Here is a 21,391-nt window from a genome sequence, read left to right on the forward strand (position 1 = left end):
GCATGCAATTTACGCATACAATGACATGTAGAACCAGTCACAAGAACTTATTGACCGGCACAGGGGCTGTCTAAATCAGTCACCACTCAAACAATTGAGTATCTTAAAAAAGGTTCACTCACCCACTCGATGGGAAGGAAAAACCCCACCTCACCTGGCGCGAGCTCAGGTAGATGGATGCACCGCACTATAAAGAAGATAACATAGATAATCATTATTGTAAATAACACCTGCTAGTACTCCCGGGCAAACTGGCTCAAGCGTACGCCACATCTAGCACCAAACAACGCAACCCAAGCAGTCAACAATCTGGCTGATTACATCTCAGTGTTACCACGAGTGTGTTCCAAGGAGCTGTAAGAATCCACAGCCTCCCCTTCTAATTAAAGCATTTTTTTAAAATTATGCACAGGTAGCTCGTGATAGTACTCATCTCTGATGCTGCACCTTACAACAATAGCCATAATCCCCATAAGTCTAAGGGCAGAGATGCTTCAATATAAAGACACATGTAAGGGCTACAAGCGCTCGTTTCTGTTCACAGCCGTTTCTGTGAACCATCGGCGAGATTGCGCTACCAAGTTCATTGCGCACCCAGTTCGCCTTATTCACTTGCTCCCATGACAAATACCAACCAGTAAAACAAATCAAGGCTGGACCGCTCACCTATCCGTCGGTACACCGGTCGTCCCTCCGAGCTCTATCTGGGGGAGGAACCGACTCGGTGTACCGGGAAGTCTAGAAGTAAACAAACTGCTTCCGCGTGAGGCTGGGGGCGTGTGCAGGCGTCCGCCTGCCGCGATGACATCGCCCGCAGCGTGATGCGCGCTGGGCCTGGATGGGAAATGTAGTTCCACACCCGTTTAAGAGGCATAATACAAAGTATCTATGTTATCTTCTAGACTTCCCGGTACACCGAGTCGGTTCCTCCCCCAGATAGAGCTCGGAGGGACGACCGGTGTACCGACGGATAGGTGAGCGGTCCAGCCTTGATTTGTTTTACTGGTTGGTATTTGTCATGGGAGCAAGTGAATAAGGCGAACTGGGTGCGCAATGAACTTGGTAGCGCAATCTCGCCGATGGTTCACAGAAACGGCTGTGAACAGAAACGAGCGCTTGTAGCCCTTACATGTGTCTTTATATTGAAGCATCTCTGCCCTTAGACTTATGGGGATTATGGCTATTGTTGTAAGGTGCAGCATCAGAGATGAGTACTATCACGAGCTACCTGTGCATAATTTTAAAAAAATGCTTTAATTAGAAGGGGAGGCTGTGGATTCTTACAGCTCCTTGGAACACACTCGTGGTAACACTGAGATGTAATCAGCCAGATTGTTGACTGCTTGGGTTGCGTTGTTTGGTGCTAGATGTGGCGTACGCTTGAGCCAGTTTGCCCGGGAGTACTAGCAGGTGTTATTTACAATAATGATTATCTATGTTATCTTCTTTATAGTGCGGTGCATCCATCTACCTGAGCTCGCGCCAGGTGAGGTGGGGTTTTTCCTTCCCATCGAGTGGGTGAGTGAACCTTTTTTAAGATACTCAATTGTTTGAGTGGTGACTGATTTAGACAGCCCCTGTGCCGGTCAATAAGTTCTTGTGACTGGTTCTACATGTCATTGTATGCGTAAATTGCATGCTTTGTATATACCTCACACAGTACTCAGTTACTTTTTGAATACTTACACGTTTTCTTCTTATATTTAGGATGGGAAGATGGCTACACAGTTACCTACACTATTCAGGTGATATGGTTCATTTATTTTTTATCTAGCAGTAGCATTTTTTGGTCCTGAGGAAGCAGCACGAGATCTCGAGACTCTTTTAGACTGCAGAAACATGTCGACCTTATACAACTATTAAGTGGTTATTTGTTACGCCATTTATTTGCACTGTTTTTATTGATTTAGGAGTGTGACGGTGGTTATTAAATTTGTTGTCCCTGAACACTACCTAATTTTAGAACTCCTTTTCTTATCTTTTCTTTTTCACCCACACCTTTTCACTGCACTGCTATTCAGTATTCCACTAGACACGCCTTTCTCACATCAAATACAACTGCTGTGGTTTTTCCTGGTACATGGCTCGTCATCAGGCCAGTGCAGGTTTTTTCACCTCTAACAGCAGCAGGCACTAGTGTCGAAAGAGATCCCAGATGATGAAGGGCGGTCTCGATGGTGTACTGATGGGAACTCATTCTAAGATAGTTCTCTGTAATATTGTGTAATTGTAGTTGGGTACTTTGTTAGTGTCTGTAGACTCTCTGTTGGTTTTTGTTGGTGTCACCTCATTCTGCACCTGTGGATTCAATGATTTATTTTCAGTATTAATTTTTGGAGGTAACTTACACTTGTTCTTCCATTGCCCTATCCTGCCGCAATTATGACATGGCCATTTCTTTTTAGCCTCATCTATATTAATTTGACCCATATTAAATTTTGATTTAGTCTGACCTTTTTCATTTGCTTGATTAATCACTTGAGCTTCTTGTTGTTCAGCAACTTTCACTTGTGCCCACAGAGCCTTTTCTTTAAGCTTACGCTGTCTTGCTTCAATGTCATCACTACAATATTTTGCATACCTCAACACATCATCAACTGTACTAGACTGCCAACACATCATATGCTGCTTTATCATGTTACCAATTTCAGGTCGTAATCCAAACACAAATTGATATGCAAAATTACTCATATCTTTCTCACTTAAATTCTCATATCCGCTATATTGTTTGAAAGCTAGAATTAGTCTCTCATAATAAGCATGCACAGATTCTTTAGCTTCTTGAATAGTCCTATCTATTTTTACCCAATCTGTTTCTTTTGGAGGAATTTTATTTTTCAAAAAAGGTATGACCTACTCATGTTTTCTCATTACTTCCGGACCTGGAGCTCCTGTTATTGCATCTCTTGGATATTCTTTTTTCGGCCAGTCAACAGTAATTTTACACTCTGTCCACAAACCTGTAAGTACAACTATGTCAAAGAATCAATCGAAATCTTTTCACAAAACCTCTGAAACTTTCACAAACCTATATACTTGTCAATATCATTCTACATGTTTTTCTCATAATCTTGGAAAATAATTTGTAAATGACAATAAGTCTTGTCTACTCCATGGCACATGTACATAACCTCCTCCTGATATTCCTCTCATTGGATATTCTGCTACCACCGGTTCTTTTTCTTTGACGGGAAAAGCTAGTGATGCTTTATCAAGTGTTTCGATCTATGTCTCCCATTTTCTCAATAATACAATCAATTCTTTTATCTGGGCCAATCGTCCTGATGTATTCAAATTCTCTATATCTTTCTCAGTGAAATCTATTCTGTAGGGTTTCTGTAACTTTTAATTTTTGCAAATTCTACTCCTAATTCATTTGCTGTTTCTTCTAATTTATCGTTAAAATTCTTGGCTCTCCAAGTTATACTTTTGCACATAAAGATTGCCTTGCATCTTGATAGGATTTTAATCTATCAGTACCAATTGTTCCGATAATCAACTCTTCAATGTCTATTTTTAATCTTACTACATCCAAAAGCTTTGGTTCTGTATCTTTCATTTGTAATGTTTTAACCCAATTGTTTAATTCTTCTAATGTTGGCCCTACTGGAGTTTTAGATAAATCTATTTTATTCATACTTCTTTCTGGGGTTTCAGTTGCCGATTCAGATCCCATTGGAACTTTATATATTGGACTTTGATTCATTGTTAAATCAACAGGTGGAGTTGTTCTAATTGTACTGTTCATCTCATTAAGGTCAGGATACATTTTTCTCGTACTTTTTGCATACTGGAGTCTAAAGGGATTGTTAACTAATGCTCATCTATTTTCTGATTCTCCAATACGGGTATAACAGGACCTATAGTTACGGGTACAGTTACAGCTTATACATTTCTCATTAATTCTTTTATTTTCTCAGCTAATTCATTTGTTGATTTTTCTAATTCTGAAGTACTAGGTTTTATAGTTTGTGTTATTTCTTGTTGTTCAAATTGCCTTTTTAATTCAGTATATCTGTTTGGGGTTTTATTCATTTCAGTCTCCATTGGCGGTGCATTTGGTGTCACCACTGCAGAAGTCTGTTGATATGGAGAGTGTCTCTTATTTAAAATATCCTCCATAACTTCATCTTCTGTATCACTGATTCCACATCCTCTCTGTTCTGGTATTCCATGTTTTCTCTTCTCTGTACATTTTCTTCCTACTGTCTCGTCCACTGCTCTGACAGGATACATACATCCCACATATCAGCAAAACTCCAACTTTTCATTCTACTGTTGGGAGTAGATCCCCATAATCCTCTTGTATTATATCGGTTTTCTCGAGAATCTCAGAATCTTTCTGTTTCTCTCTCATACATCTCATCTTCCCATTCCATTAAAGCCATAGATTGTGTTGGTCTCGGGTCAAGTTTCATCATTTTATCTCTTAAATATTGTATCACTGCTGCGCCAAAGAAATCTATTTCTGCAAATGCCAACACACCATTGTCTTTAGTATATTTCACCCAATTTTCTTGCCAAATGCAAGTATGATAGCCATATTTTAACATCATATATGATGCAGGCGTTTTCGGCGGAGGAAGCACTTTTCCATCTCTAGTGACTATTTCTTTGTCTTTCTTAAAAAGATTCTTGATTTTCTTAAACCATGAAGGTTTCTCTTTTTCTTGCCCATAATAAGAACCCATTTTCCTCAGAATTTTTTCGCTTCAAACCAAGTCGTACACTTTCTATTAACCTACTCTGATATTTTGTCCTATCCCAGCACAAAAGACACTAACGCACTGTAACGAGGGAGGGACGGGAGGCCGGGATGACTGGTGGACCCCTGATCATAATTCCCCTCCTTCCCCACAGACTGGCACCTCGAGGGAAGACTGGGGAATACAGCCGGTGACAGACGAAGGAAACGATACCGGCTCCTTTAAGTGGGCGTATGATGACGTCAGCGATACCACGCCTCCGGCTGACGTAGGAGGACCCGAATGGATGAAAGAAGGGGAAGCCCTGTATGCGGCGTGTGACGTCACCGCGGGACCGAGAGACGGAGAAGACGAAGAGAGACCGAAGGCGAAGGCGAGAGGAGGAGAAGGCGGAGAAGTCGGGAGGACCGAGAGCCGAGGAGAGCCAGGAGGCCAACGACCCGTGATCCGCCGTGCCACGCTCCCGAGGGAGGAGTGTGGCTTGCTCACGTACGGCGGCGTTGGGCAACCTGGGTGGGGAGGAAGAGTGCCCCGTGTACATAGTGTTAAAACCCCTGTGAGTGCCTTCTCTGTGTCCTTCCCTGGAACCGCTACCCTCCCTTCCCTTTACCCGCTTACCTCACCTCACCCCCCCTTGCCTGAGCACAAACACGTGTGAATTTATGACTATCACCGGTGCTCCCTCACACACACTGGGTCCCATTGGGATATGGTAGTATCAGATAAGTGACTAACGGCCTCCCTCTGTCGGTCTTCTTTCTCCTTGGGTACCGGAGACACGGAAACCGGGAAGACAGCCCTGAAGACACCCCTACCACAGGACCCAAGCTGGGAAGACAGCCCCAGAAGTCAATCCAGCCCCCCCGGACACCACCATCACGGATAAGCTGGAGTTTGCCAGAGAGAGACTGACTTTCAGAACCAGACGTACCATAAAAATAAAACCTAGTCTAAAGAAGTATACTGGTCAGTCTGTTCCTGTTACAGCACCTGTTCCCAGCATAGAGAGTATCCCCTGCCCCTCTCCCACGCCTACACGCACCAATCAAAACGGCTCACGTCACACTCACGCAGACCTATCCCAGCGCAAAACACACTAACGTACCACTCAGAATAGCTCACGTCTTCCGCAACTAGCTAAACCTAGCTCTTGCTGATGTCAGTTCTACTCTTGCTTCTTGTAGCACCTCCTTTACAAAATGTATCTACACTGTATTTATGACTTTTTATTAATAAAAAATCAATTAGTTACTACACAAAATAATCTACATTGTCTGTTTCCCTAAACCGAAGAGATAGTTTGTCCAGACGCACAAGAATTTATTTCCAGTAGGCAGCGTTTACCTCTATCCTACCACAGAATTTCGTTTCGCCGATAAAGTAGCACTTCCCTCTACCTTACCCTTCTAACAAGCAAGAGGCAAACCTGTTTCTCTGGGGATAAAACACATGTGGAGACTATACTGCTCCTGAGAATTAAGGCCAGAGTTTCACAAGAATACCTGTCGCTATTTCACTCAATTCAATACATACAAGAATTCCCTAACATAACACCTTCCTGTGTTATCACAATTTTGAAATCAAACAATGCACAATTCCATGTGACTACCCATGTCACATATATCCACTTCCTACTTCCCGGAAGCTTCAAATTTCCGACTATATATAACACAATACAAACTCAACATGTAGTTTTAAACGTAAAACATCAATAATCAATAATCTCCAAACCGACCTATAGAAACCATATCTCTGCTACGAGGAAAACTGATGCAGCGCTTCTATACTGAAACCTTCCATCTATATCACCAGTCCAGGAACAGCTTATTTCTACTCATCGGTGGGGCCCATAATACCGTGAGTCACACATAAACACACACACACACACTCCCTTCAGATTACACTTGCCCCTGAATCAGTGATAAGTAGACAAGCTGCAAGACATGCATTATTATTCTATACAGTAACTTTATACATCATATACATCACCCAAAAGTCATAGAGAATAGCTTCAAGGTACTCCGCTATTTGGTCAATGGACCAACTAGTAGGAATCAGTTGATGGCGATTTAAGTCCAGCTCAATCACATTATTCCCCCAACTTCTAACATCTAATTAACCTGGCTTAAGTTTAATAATCACAGATTCGAGTTTATATTTGATATGATTTTATCTAAATCATTAAGAGGGATTTTATATTGCGAAGGATTTAATAAACAAGTACATTAAGCATTTAGTAATACATTTTGAGCACGGGAAAATAAAAAGAAATTCATTACTCCTTGACCATAGGGCAATGATAGAGCAGCAGAATAAAGACTGTCTTTTCTAACCTCCTCGATGTCTCCCTCCCAACAAAGAATCTCCGCAACAAATATCGTTTTGCTTCCCCATCAAAAGTTTAAAGTCAAAAAAATGTCAAAGTCTCTTGCACCATAAAGAAAAAATCGTCCCAACCGACAGCATGTTGTGGTGCCAAGTAAAAAGCCACACACCAAGATCTTTTCAAAAGCCATTTTTTACCCTTTCACTAACTAACTGATTTCAAAATTTAAACTTTTAGGGGCTTTGCTCATCTCTCATTGGTCCATTGGAGGGGTGGTGATGATCACCTCATGGCATTCTTGCTCAAACCAGTTCGTAAAAGTGCAAAATCATTTCACAGTTTCCGATGAGCTAACCAAATTTTCTCATGTGTACTTGTATATCCTTTTGTATTAGTTCCTCACATTCAGTTTTCAATGTTCATACTTTCCCAGGCTTTTAAATCCGGACAACTTTGGCACAATTCTCGTCTGTAGGCCAGGCTAGCCTTGAAATCTCTTGCTCTGGGCATAGGCCATTCACTTGTGACTTCATTCTCTCTTTACGCATGAATGGGGGCCATCTTTCATTTTTAATTTCCACCATATGGGTTTGCAACAGCCACTTTTCAGACTAGGCCTCTCAGGCCAAAATGGAAACTATTTTTAAAACCAACATAACAGAAATTAGGTATAGCAAACAAACCCTTCTGTTTACCTCCCACCTTCTAATTTTTCCCCTGTTAGATGTTACCTAACGAAGCAACATATACGCATATTTACTTACCATTTTCATTCTTTTGCCACGATAACATTTCTACCACAAGCGCAAATACATGGGTTAATTGTAGTCATTACAGCTCTATTTTAGTTAGACTCATATTTCATTAGTAAATACTATTTTTCGCAAATAGCAGTTAGTTTTTCCTCGTGTTCTGTCTGATACATGGTGTACTTCGTTGATTAGTTTACATGCTTCACACAATTAATATTATTAAAGTTATGAGGGGACAACATTGTAGGGGGTACAAAAATGTTTGTTTCTCCCCTGCTCCATCAATTTCACTCTGAAACTTATCACTCCAAATTTCACAGAAGTATCATGTGTTTCTTCTTACTGGAAATTCTTTATTGTGCAAACTATTTCTAAGCGCTCATTGCACTATAATTGCCATGGCATGTTTAACAAAAACTCATGAAGCGCAGCAAGTCATGATGCTCTGCGTGACTGGGAAAGGTCTGGAATTTACACAATTTAACATAATACGGCGCATTCCTGTCTTTTCCCAGCACAGTTGTACAATATGCTGCCAAGCGCCAATGCAGGCACACATTCATCCTTGGTACAAGGGTTCCTTCACTGTAAGCAGGATTGTTTTTGTGCAGGAAGGGACACCTTCTGGCACTAAAACAATTCCCTGAGGCATTTTCATCATTCTATGTGTGCTGCAGAATTCAGTACACATGTAAAGAGGACATAATGAGGAGAAATAAAGATATTTCTCCTTGTTATGCCTCTCCCAGGAAGGTGTAGCATTCTGACACATTCCCAGGTCTACCTGTAATGGTAAATAATGGAATGCTTCAGAATCCATGGGTGGATGCTTGGAAACACCCACGCTCCTCCCATAGAACATCATCCCAGTGCAGAGTAACCTAAGGCAGCGATTTGGGTTGTGCTACACTGGATTTATTAAGCCACTCAGGGCCACTTAAGGTGGCATTGCATGGGTTGATAAATCAAACTTAAGAATTTTGTTGCTTTGTCATCCCGTTGCATGGCGCAAAAGTTACTCAACCCTATGATAAATATGCCCCCAACATCTAACATGACAGATCCTGGTTGAGCCAGGAGAAACTCTTGTCTCACTCAACTACATCAGTGGCCATTATAGTTCAAGCTCATGAACTGCAAATAGAAAGTGTTCCACTCTTCAGCACTGGATTCTGGCTTCTCATAGAGAGAGGACACTAGAGGCCTGATTTAGAGTTTGGCAGATGGGTTAATATCCATCACACTTGTGACGAATATCCTGTTCACCTTATCACAAGTGCAGCTGCCTCTACATCTCAGGCAATCGCTGTCTCTGCCTCAATTCAGGAAGGACCTCAAGACCCGGCACTTTGACTGAAACGCAGATCCACCCCCTGCTCCCTCAGCGCCTTTAGACCCTTACGGGTGAGTAGTCTCGCTTTACAAGAACCCTGATTTATTGATTGACTGATTATATCCTATGGTGCTTGTAGTAGTGCAGACAGGATACCAGTCATCTGATGCAAGGACAAGGAGAAGAATCCCAGGTTTGGGAATAAAATGATGGAAGATCATTACACGAAGTTCAATCTGTAAGGAACAAATAGTTAAACAGTTCATAAGTGGCCATTTTCCAGCAAACGTTCTATAAAAAATCGCTGGAAAAACTAAAAAAACATTAAAAAATGCCCCATCCAGAAAATGGATATTTTGACGAAACAGAGCTTTTCTCAATAAAGAAATAGACTGTAGTAGGTTGTCAGTAGGGTAATAACTGCAGGGCCTGGTCATGGGCCATGCCCGGCTGCAAACCCTGGATGAGCACACTGAAGGCCTTGCGTAACAGGGATTGGGCGCATGCGGTGGGTCTTCAGCTGGACCTGGCCAAAGGCCAGGGCCTGCAGCCTAATCTGCAGTTAATATGTCTTTATCCTATAAGACTGTTACTTGGAGCAGCATGCCAAAGCAATGCATAGATCAGTTGTGTTGAAAGGCACAATGTTCAAAAATTGCAACAAAACTGAATTGAACTTATATTCCTGGTCTTTTCCCAGTATATCAGATGCTCATAAATTGCTAATTGTGCCATTTCAGGTCACATTTGTTGTAGATGCTGCTCAGCGGCTGGTTCCACTTACATAGGAGGACTCACTTATCCATCATCGTAGTTTGAATAGATGCTTATGAATTATTTCCTGAAAAATCATATAGCATGGTCAATCCCACTTATTTAGGATGCTTTTTCACTTTGTGAGAGGAATCGAATCCCAAAATCTTACCAGTGAGCTGAAACGTTCAGGTAGCTCCAGAGCATTCAGCTGAAGTCATAACCATTCACTCAACCATGAATCATATTTAAGCCCTTCCTTTCTTAAATTTGGCAGGCATCTAGTACCAATCACACAAACCTTTGAATTGTCTAAGTTTAATTTGGCCTTCTGTATTATAATTTTCTTGTGGTACTGATCTATATAAATGCTTGGTGGAGTTTATTTATGAGATTGCATGTTTCTCTGCCCTGTTAAACAGGCTTGGTGTTCCTGCACCAAGATTTTGCAGCAGGAACACTGGATAGGATTTCACCTGCTAGAAAATTGAGCTTGTAAAATAACTTTAGGCATGAGTTGATAGTGCATTCTGGCCTGCCTCCCTGTCCAATCCAATCCACTTGTAGGGCAAGGGACAGAATTTCCTACCAGGCACAACGGTGTCTACTACTCTCCTAGGAATCCCATAGCATCCCTGTCCCGCATCAGCTCCCATGCTCTGAATTAGCACCTACTCAAAATGGAAAATGGTGGAACAAATCTGCAGAGGAAAGGAGAGACTGTGGAGAATTTGATATGGCAATATTATGGCTCCATGGTCATTCCCAATTCCTTAAGGATTAACTCATAAGAGGCAAATTATGAAAGCAGTAAAGAGTTCGAAAAAGGAAGATGTAAAGGACTCATATTCAACAGCAGGAAAATATACCCATTGCCAGTGAGGTGCGACATCATGCCACTGCCACTTGGAAGCAGGGCACGGTCCATCCCCAGTGCAGTGGCCAATATTGTAGTGTTACTCTGCTGCTTTCAATGACAGCCCTGCGTGACAGCTGGAAAAACATCGGCTGTTGTGCAGCCAGATCTCTGTTGCCATACATCTACTCTCTCTTTAGACAGGATTTCCAGCTGCAAACAGTCAGGGCCAGGTGTAGCTCCTCTTTGTCTTGGTTGAAGTGGGGACATTTTCCTGCCTTTGAGATAGTATATTTAAAGTCTTCTGTAGGAGCTTTTCAAGGTGTAGAATTGGAGCAATCTTGGTTAAGTCTAAGGTTTATCACATCACAGTGAGTGAGAGATCCGAGACCCCTTCTTTTTATATGTCACATTTTGTACTCTGTCAACAACGGTAGAAAGATTATACTGTGATTCATGTATTAGAATGTGGAGTGTGCATATAATTAGAAAGTGAACTCACTCTGGGTGCAACAATCACAGCCAGGTTCTGTAAGCAGAAAATCAATACAATACAGGAGCCCTATTTGTATATTGCTAGGGACAAAAACAGAACAAATCAATATTGATTTATTCCTACATAAATATAAATAATGATTTTCTGTCATCTGTCTTATATCAAGTATTTACACTTCCAAGGCTTTGCAAAAGAGGCTATTGCTAATTAATATAGCTGCCCCTAATTGACTAACTGTTTTAATCTACCATTCCATCTTGCCCACATCCTCATCTTGAGTTAGTCTCCCAGAGTAGGCCATTGTCTCTATTCAGGAGGATTAAGATGAATTAGGCCCTTCATGCATTCAATACTATCAAGCATGTCTCTGATGTTTAGCAGGATCATTATCAATTTCGCTGTATTTTGCTAGCAAGAAGTATTGTATCCCTCCAATGACAGCCTGCAACTGCGGCGAAAAACATTGACCACTTGAGGGAGAACCTTGGAAATCAAACTTGAAGCAAAGTCCAAAAATATGAACTTCAAGAAGTGCCTGAAAAACAGACGTATTCAATTTAGGGACACTTCTTGCCTTGGGATACAATAAAGAATATCAGGCTAGGCCCTCCATCACTGATTAATTGTAACTGTAAGTGAATCCATATAGCACTTACAACCCCTGACATGACCTTTCCTAATTGGTAACTGGTCACTAGAATGACATTTCCCACCAGTTTTTATAATTCAGATTATGTTTGGTCTAACTCATGCAGCCTTCACTCTATGGGCCTGATTCTGATGCGGTAAGGAAAGCATTCCCACCCAGGGCCTGATTCTGATGCGGTTAGAATGGCCTCCTAATGGCATTTGCTCCTTCCAAATAGGATCGGGAGCAACCCAGGGCCCAATTATGATGCGTTTAGGAACACATGCTCCCATTGAAGTCAAAAGGAGTCCAACCAAATCGCACCTGGAAGCATCCGGATGCATCGTACTCCGTTGGTCAGACTCTCCCGATCCGAGTGGGTCGGCAACCATTTCCAACCCGATTCGGTCGGGAAGCATTTCCAACCTGCATCAGAATCAGCCCCTAAGTGATGGCTTACTCTGCTCTTGCACTTTATGCTCAACTACCCAGTCATCTTTTCTCCATGCATGCACATGAGCCCTGTGCTCCAAATATGGGGTGCGCACACAAACGGATAAACCATGTCTCTTCTCCAGGTGCCACTTCTGCTGTAAATATTTACCAAAGTAAAACCATCCCACAGCAGTTTCTCTTAGTCCCCAACTACCTTTCACAGGCTGTTGAATTTGACTACATAAAACCGTTCCTTATATTGTATACCAAACCACATACTCTCTAGCATTGCCATAATCTGCATCTTCTTTTCAAATATTGTTTCATAACAGTGGATTGATTAGATACCCTTCCAAACAGTTTATAGTCTCATGACAATAGTCTGCATGATGTGTGTAATAGGTGGGACGTGCAATAGGCCTTTCTCCATGATGCTGATTAGCTACTTTATTCTTTAGGATATTTTGATAGGGGCAGGCATAGACAAAGATAGTTCTGTTTATTGAAAGTAGTAAGCTTGTGTACTTCCCTGTATTGATGGAAGTCTTCCCATACATTAATTGCACAGATGCTCTACTTTAGTATGAAATTAGAGATAGGTCTCAAATAAGGTATGCAGGTAACTAACCAGCTAAACATTTGTTTTGTGTTTTCAGACTCGGTCCTCAGTAAATACTCACAAAGACAGTATCTAATTCTGGTTTGCCTTCTAGTGTTGAGTTTAATGAGTGTGCTTTCTGTGTTTTTTCCCCATCACCAACTACAACGACACAAATTCAATGGAAATCTACTTTAAAATCCTTACTGTATTGCTCCTTCCTAATGTATGGCATGATATCAACTTGCGTTTTTACCCCACTTCTTCGTTAAAGTAAGCCCGCTGATGTGGCAGGAAAGCCTAAGGACTCTCACCTGGAAATTACCACATAGTGAAAATGTATGTTTACTTTTCTATCTTTTGATTTGATTATTTGACTGTATTCCTACCATGCCAAAATTTCTCCAAAGCAATCCTGTTTACCTTAATCGAAAACTATCTGTATTTGCATTTACAGGCTTGAAGCGTCCTTCAAATGATACATCAAGCCCAGATCCAGCAGCAAGCCAGATAAAATTGCCAGGTGAGATGACACCATTGGTCTAGGAAATACGGTGAAATTGTAAATGTTGTTGTCATTGTTTTTAGGCTAACAGAGAATTGGAGTGGCGCTTGCAGGAACTGCATCCTTTGCTCTTTTAAGAATTGTTTCCAATGTAGTTTTAATTTTAACCCCTTCGCTGTGCGTGTAGGCCAACAGCTGTCGCAGCACTACCCTGGTAGTGCAGCGCACGTCCATTGGCCGACGCGGTCCCACCCACTCTTCAGAAGTCCTGCACTGCGGCGGAGTTTGTGCCGCGGTAAAGGAGTTAAAACAATAATCATGTTGTTTTAATGAAGGATCAAGATACAATTAATTTAGCGTATTTTATTCATGTTATGCATCCTCACAGGTTCCAGTCAGCTGAAGCTTGGCATAGAACCTTCGTACAACAGCTGTTAGGAACACTCCAAGTGAGGGTCAGGAAGAGGGGGAGAGGAACATACCAAGGGAATATAATTATAAGACATCTCCATATGCATGGAAGAAACTCAATGCTGATACAAAATAACAAGATAAGGAAACAAGTCGTGAAAACTAATTCTCAGGAGAAATTAAACTACAATATTGGATTATGCTTTCAACACAACAATATGTTAAGAGCAATAAAATACAGTACTTAGAAGAGAATACGTACAAAGGTTTGCAAGAGTCATCAAAAGCAATAATATACTTTGAAAGGTAGTTACGTCATTGCATATTCTTTTTGCCAAAATGGAGCATAGCGTACCCTTTTTGTTTTTCTGGACTCCTTACATCCTTCCCTGGCTAATTACCTGGATCATGATCCACTATTAGATGTGTCTTTACTCGAGCAGGTTTATGAGGAACAATCTTGTCCATGCCCCACATTTGACCATTCTCTAGCTTTACTACATTCCTTCCCACCTAGGATATTCCACCTGGATCCATCATGTCTACGTGGTTTGGAAAGAGCTACTCGTTAAGCGAAAGAGTCTTCACATGTTTACCTACATCATACTTGTTCTTGTACTTGGCTTGATGTGCAGATATCTTCTCAGATACCTTGTCCCTGCCCACCTCACACAAACTCCTTCTTTGCTCCCCAAAATAGGACAATTCAACTGTAGGATTCCTTCTTTTAAGGGACACAAAACTAAAGATTCTTGTGATGCAATTTGGTGTTGTGCTGTATGCCCATAGAGTCTCCTGTAGTGCTAACTTGCCAGAAATAGCTGTAACGTCTGCCCTCTGCAAGCATTCTTTTACCATGCTGTTCATTCTTTTGACTAGTCCATTTGCACAGGGTAATACAAGGCAGTTTTATGGTGTTGTATCTGTAGTTCATTAATGAATTCTGTCATGAAATCAGAGGTAAATTGTACTTCATTGTCTGTGATAAGAATTTTGTGTTTACCTTCCTCCAAACTGTAATCTTTGAGAAAATTGAACAGTGTCTGTGTTTAATTGATGTACACATCTAGCTGTGATCCATCGTGTATGGTATTCTACCAATACAAGAATTAATGGCTCTTATAATGATTTTAGGTAAATAGCCCGATTATGTCAAGGGCAAATTTAGTCCATAGGGTAAAAGGAACCACTACGGGGGATAGGGCAGGCTTTCTGATTTGATGGGGTTTGACACTCTTTATGCATTCTGGAAAGTTCTTAACTTTTGCCTCTAGCATGGTGTCCATTGCCCGCCACCAGTACTCCAAACACACTTTGTTCTTGGTGAGACTGTGCCCTGGTGTGCCAGATCTCTTATTTTCTCCTTAATTTCTACTGGCTGTATAATTTTCTCATATCGGTAAACAGCATTCTCCTGGATAAGCACCTTGAATCTGACTTCCCAAAGCTTTTCCAACCCCATGGGAACACCACAGCACCATTCGGGCCACCCTTCTTGTATATGTTCCATAAGCTGTTTCATTACTTCAACTTTCAGCATGCACACTTCCCAGTCTTATTTATGCTTGAAAGTTTAAGTACCACTTCTCTTTCTACATCCTCAAAATTGTCTTCTGGTTGGTCTGATGGGGCTCGAGATAGGAAATGTGGTATATTGTTGGAAAGTACTGTACTCTGAAATTGTGACCCACCAGACCAAAAGTCCAATGAGATAACCAAGGTGTGGTTCTCATTGAGCCTTTGCTGGTGAAAGCATACACTAACGGGTTGTGATCCATTTTGATCATGAAGGTTATGCCCCACGAGACAAACTTGAAGTCGTCTTATGGCCCAGAAAGATGCCAGGGCCTCTTTTTTGACAACTGAATTGTGTATCTATGAACATGTTATATATGTGACATGAATACATCTTGTTCTCTTCCCTCTACCATCTGCGTTGAAGTGGCACTTAAGCCTTTATTGGTAGTGTTGGTAGTTAGAACTGTGGTTTTGCTAGGGTCAAACCTGTCTAGCGATTGAGCTCTTGTTATACTCTGTTTTATTGCTTCAAATGCTGACTGACAAACTTCACTCCAAGTGAAAGGTACTGCTTTTTTCAACAGATTACATGAAAGCTCTTCAATGGATGCATCGTTTTTCACAAATTTCTAATAGTACTCGGAGAGCCCTAGAAACGACTACAGTTTCTCTATATTCAAAGAAGATACTATCTCAAAGGCCTCTACAAGATTTAACTTGAGCCTAATACCCTCTAGGAAATTGTGTGGCCCAGATACTCCATAGACCCCACCCCAATCTGACATTTTCCCTTCTAAATGGAGAGTCCCACTTCCCTAAGCCTGAATAAAACTTCTCTTAGTACTGTGTTATGTTCCTTTTCGTCTTTGCTGTAAATTAAGATATCTTGAAAACACATTGTACTTGTTACATCCGTCAGCACATGTTGCATTATTCCCTGAAATGCAGAAGCTGCTGAGGCAGGGCCAAAAGGCATACACGCATACTGGTATGCTCCTAAGGGAGTTACAAAAGATGTCAGATGACATGAGTCGGGATACAATTCTACTTGATGGCCAGCAGAGGAATTATCTAGAACGCGGAAACAACTAGCATCCTTTATTAATGTCAACACTTCATGAATGCAGGGAAGAGGATGTCTATTGATCGATATATTTGCATGTACATCTCTCAGACCAATACACAGTCTACTGTCTATTCCAGAAGACTTGCTAGCAATGACCACAGAAACCAAACATTGGGACCTTTCTCTAGGTTCACCAACTCTTTTATTAGGGTATCCTGCATGAGGTATGGGATAGGCCTCATTTTATGAGTAATAGGTTTTGCCTTAGGTTTCAATTTTGTAGAGTGCTGATAGTTTTTTAACAACCCCGCGTATTGCGAAAACACACCTGGAAAATCATTACACAAACGTCATTGCCACATAGTGAAGGGTCCGCTAAAATAATATGATTAGAACACTTGGGCTCTAGCTTGATACCTAATTCTTTCTGATGGTATCAGCAGCCTGTACTAGGCTAACCCAAGTGGTATCTGATCAATTCTTCGTTCTTAAGTTAATGGCCCATTTGTATCATACTCTGCTATTTTGGATGGCCACCCGATTCCTTGGATAAGCATGTAAGTGCTTGATTAATTCCCTGCGTGCCTTTGTACATTGATCATCAAACCGCCCCATTGGCCCTTGTTATTTACCTCTTTACTTATTTACTTCGGATAACTTCTCATGAAAGCATACACTAACAGGTTGTGATCCATTTCGATTGTGAAGGGTATGCCCCACAAGAAAAACTTGAAGTTGTCTTATGGCCCAGCAGCTTGCCAGGGCCTCTTTTTTGACAACTGAATAGTGTATCTCTGAACCCCTTAATATACGTGACGCAAATACAACAACTTGTTCTCTTCCGTCCACCATCTGCGTTGAACTGGCACCTAAGCCTTTATTGCTAGTGTTGGTAGTTAAACTGTGGGTTTGCTAGGGTCAAACCTGCCTAGCGATTGAGCTTACTATACTCAGTTCTACTGCTTCAAATGCTGACTGACAAACTTCACTCCAAGTGAAAGGTACTTCTTTTTTCAACAGATTACATAAAGGCTCTACAATGGATGCATAGTTTTTCACAAATTACTAATAACATTCGGAGAGCCATAGAAACGACTTCAGTTCCTCTGTATTCAAAGAAGATACTGTTTTCTCAATGGCCTCTACAAGATTTACCTTGAGCTTAATACCCTCTAGGAAATTGTGTGGCCCAGATACTCCATAGAGCCCACCCCAATCTGACATTTTTCCTTCTTAATGGTGAGTCCCACTTCCCTAAGCCTAAATAATACTTTTCCTAGTACAGTTTTATGTTCCTTTTGGTCTTTGCTGTAAATTAAGATAGTATCTTGAAACACATTGTACTTGGTACATCCGTCAGCACATGCTGCATTGTTCTCTGAACTGCAGCAGCTGCTGAGGCAAGACCAAAAGACATATACGCATAATGGTAGGCACCTCAGGGAGTCTTTTCCAGAAGACTTGCTAGCAATGCCCACAGGTGCCAAACATTGGGACCTGTCTTTAGGGTAACCAACTCTTTTATTAGGGTATCAGAAGCCTGTACAAGGCTAACTCAAGTGGTATCTGATAAATTTAAGTTAAGGGCCCATTTGTATCATACTCTACTATTTTGGATGGCTTCCCGATCCCTTGGATAAGCATGTAAGTGCTTGATTAATTCCCTGTGTGCCTTTGTACATTGATGATCAAAACTCCCCTTTGGCCATTGTTATTTACTTCTGACAACTTTTGCTCAGATGTTGGCTAACAGGTTTGAGAATTGAAATGTGTTCATCTACAATTGTGATACTATCTGCATTATCTTAAAGTAGGAGTGAAAAAAACCTTTATTTCCTCTAATTAGCTCTGACATGAAGTTGTCAGGATCAACTCCCAACCATTTAATCATTACAGTATTTTGCCTAATTTGATTAATGTGTTCTATAGTATGTATTACTATTCAAACCGGAACTCAGCGATAATGTTAGAAAAAGAGGATTATGATTGCTGACACAATGTTTCCCTATTACCAGATTGATTGGTGCTACACTTTGATTTCTAAAAACCAATATATGGCCTATATTACTCTGTCCTCTTAGTCCAATAAATGTGCATAAGTTACAACCTTCCCCTGTGGCATTTGGAACCATACGTTTCCGGTTATATTTAAAAGCTAGCTTACTCAAAGTAGTGACATACAAAGAATGGCTAAATTGTCCAACATCTTCCTCAGAGGAGTCATCGAAGCCCCAAGTCTTGTTCAGAGCTACTGTATATTTGTAAAGATTAAAATCTCCTTCCCATACAATAAATAGCTCATAAGCATACCATCTAGGAAGTGGCAAGGATCTCTTACAGGGAAGCACTTCCGCTCAGGTATCGATTTTGACAGATGATCATACAACTTTTTCATACACGCAGCTGAATCAATGCAAATGTAAACAATATTACTCCAATCTCTGTTGAACTTGGTAAGAACCTTTTGCAGCAGGATCCCAAGTGATACTGTGTTCCATGTTTTCCAAAAGTCTGGTGTCATGTTTTCACATATATCCCAGAAGCTTGGTGACAGCACTGTTTTCACATATACTTGTCACTAGACCTTGTACTCAATGTATAAAGCCTTTGGAATTCACCTACTATCAGTACTGGCTCGCTAGAAAAGGGGGCTGATATATCAAAGGGTTTTAACCATTCTATGTGTGTGGGTAAATGTGATAGTACATATTTGGAAATATTCTTTATGAAACCAGCCATTGTACCTATTAGTGAAAGAATCAAACATAGACAAAATGTCAAATATGATTTTGATATTTCCTGTTTCTCTACAAATTATAAAAATAATTAAATACGACCTAAAACATGCTTCTAAACTCTGCATCTTTAGACCAAGGACCACAAAACGGAAAAAGCAAAAGGAAGAAGAAACAATATTTTAGTGACATCCCTAAACAACAAAACTCAAGCTGAATCATTCTTGCTGCTACTTTGTTTAACAATGCTACATTGTATTGGCCCCTTCAGGAAGAAATAAAAATGACTCTTTTGCTCTCCTTTTTCTTTCTTAGAATGGCATTTAGTTTGTGATTGTGAAGGTATTTTTTTAGTGTTCATATGTTTACACTGGTGAGGGCTATTTGCCTTTCGGAGGGATTTTATCAGCTATTATAGGGGTTACCTAAAACAGGATAAGCCAAATATATCCTTCACTTTATCAGAGAGAAAACTCCCCAGTGCATTGACCACATCTTTTATGACCTTAACCGTGGCACTCTAAAAAATAATGTAATAATAGTTTACTATAAAAAAAAATCAGGGTAATATTCAAGCCTAATAAAAGATGCTGGCAGAAAGATGAGACAAGGGATGTCTTGATACTCCTAAAAGGAAAAGCAGTAGAAATCAGGACTATCAAATCACAATTTGCTCTTTCCATCCTAGATAATGTAACGGCTGTACATAATGAGGTGAAGCTGTCTATATCAAAAGTATCTCAAAACCATGTATACTATAAACAGGCTATATGGGCCCCTTTACAAATTTCGTCCAGCCCTCTGTTTTTGGTTTATTAGCCAAGTTGGCTATAGTCCAAGAAACTAGTATATCATTCTCCTGGTGGTGACTGATCCAATGTCTACATTAATGCAATTGTGGTTTCCCTTGGCTGTCATGTCAGTAATTTTAACTGCTCCACTAATATGCATTGATTGTTCCCTTTCTTTGAGTATGGAATTAAAATTAGTGAAAATTGCAAGACCGTCTGTTTCCTCTAATCAGATAGATAAGTGGAATAATTGCTTACTGGAATCGCTGGCAATGTTGTTCTACTTTTGGTATGGGGGTTTCCTTGGTGAGAGGGGAGGACAAGCTGGTCTGTAAAAATAGCCCAAAGGAACTGCTCTAATGTTACTCCCATGATTCACAAATTTGAGTCTGGACAATAGATCTTCCACCAAGTGAGGATGTCTATCCAGCTGACCATTATTATGCCTTTGGATTGTAGATTTACCATGCATGTCCTTTGTGTGATCCATTTGCCCACTTGGTTTTTGAGTTCTTCACCAAATTTCCTTTGTAGCAGGCACAAAGTGGGTACTCCTACTAATATCAAGACATAAGGTATAGACTCCGGTAGAAGATGGATAGTGTCACCCTTGATAAATGGTGTTGATCCCCCATTCTTGCTTTACCGCCTGGTAGGTTGTTCTGGCAATGGGTTGTAAGATGAAGCACTGGAGGGGAATAGAGTGGGCCTGTTGGTCCCCAGAATATGTGGAGTCTTAGGTAATTGGCCTGTGTCTGCTACTTGAATCGGAGTTGAGGATCTAACATTACAGAGTTCAGGGGGAGTTTTATCAGCAGAGGTTTGCTCACATTTTGTAGATGTTTCTCCATTTGGCGACAAGAGAGAAGGCAGAGGGGGGTGGGTTTTTGCAATAGTTCCAATGCTTTTGACATCCCATTTTTTAAGTTATCTAATCTTCTTGTAATGCCCTGTACCGCTGACTGTACTAGTTTCTTCAGATTCCTTATCTCAAGCCCGGGTTTTTGACAAGAAGGTGATGGACTTAAGCCTTCTGGGAGTTGTTCTAAATGCTCACCTTTCTTTAGTGGCCCTTTCTTCTTTTTAGCTGGGAGCAGGTGTGATGGTAAGGTTGTAGGAGTTTCTATTTGGGAGGGGAGTGGGACTCCGACACAGGGATTTCTTTGTGGCTTTCTTCGGGTGTTAGGGGGTGTTTCCACAGGAATTTGTTGCTGCCCGTCATATCTTTAATAAAGGCCCTTTATGACTGCTCTCTGATTAGCTTCCAGTCTTTCCTCCACATTTCTGATTTCTTTGCTAAGAATGTTCATCGTGCCAGACAGAAAGTTAGTATAGTACCAGTGGTAGAAATGCCTTTTGGAGGTGGGTTGAGAGATGCGTTCTTTATGCCTATTTTGATGTTAGTGAGCTCGTGCCAGAACCAGGCAGCGATAAAGGAAAAGCAAACATAAGGTAAAAAGAGGTGACTTACAGTATCCTTAT

General features: G+C 40.9%; 1 protein-coding gene across 5 annotated transcripts in view; it reads left to right on the forward strand.

Moving 5' to 3' along the window:
- Nucleotides 1-21,391, forward strand: part of PDE1C (phosphodiesterase 1C) — a 1,852,914-nt gene that overhangs the window by 1,798,320 nt on the left and 33,203 nt on the right. For all 5 annotated transcript variants that reach the window (XM_078688253.1, XM_078688254.1, XM_078688255.1 and 2 more), the window contains one exon: nt 13,341-13,406. In XM_078688253.1, the coding sequence (XP_078544379.1) occupies nt 13,341-13,406 (66 nt within the window). The remainder of the gene's footprint in view (nt 1-13,340; nt 13,407-21,391) is intronic.

The sequence above is a fragment of the Lissotriton helveticus genome, chromosome 4_1 (genome assembly GCF_964261635.1).
Source record: "Lissotriton helveticus chromosome 4_1, aLisHel1.1, whole genome shotgun sequence".
Lineage (NCBI taxonomy): Eukaryota > Metazoa > Chordata > Amphibia > Caudata > Salamandridae > Lissotriton > Lissotriton helveticus.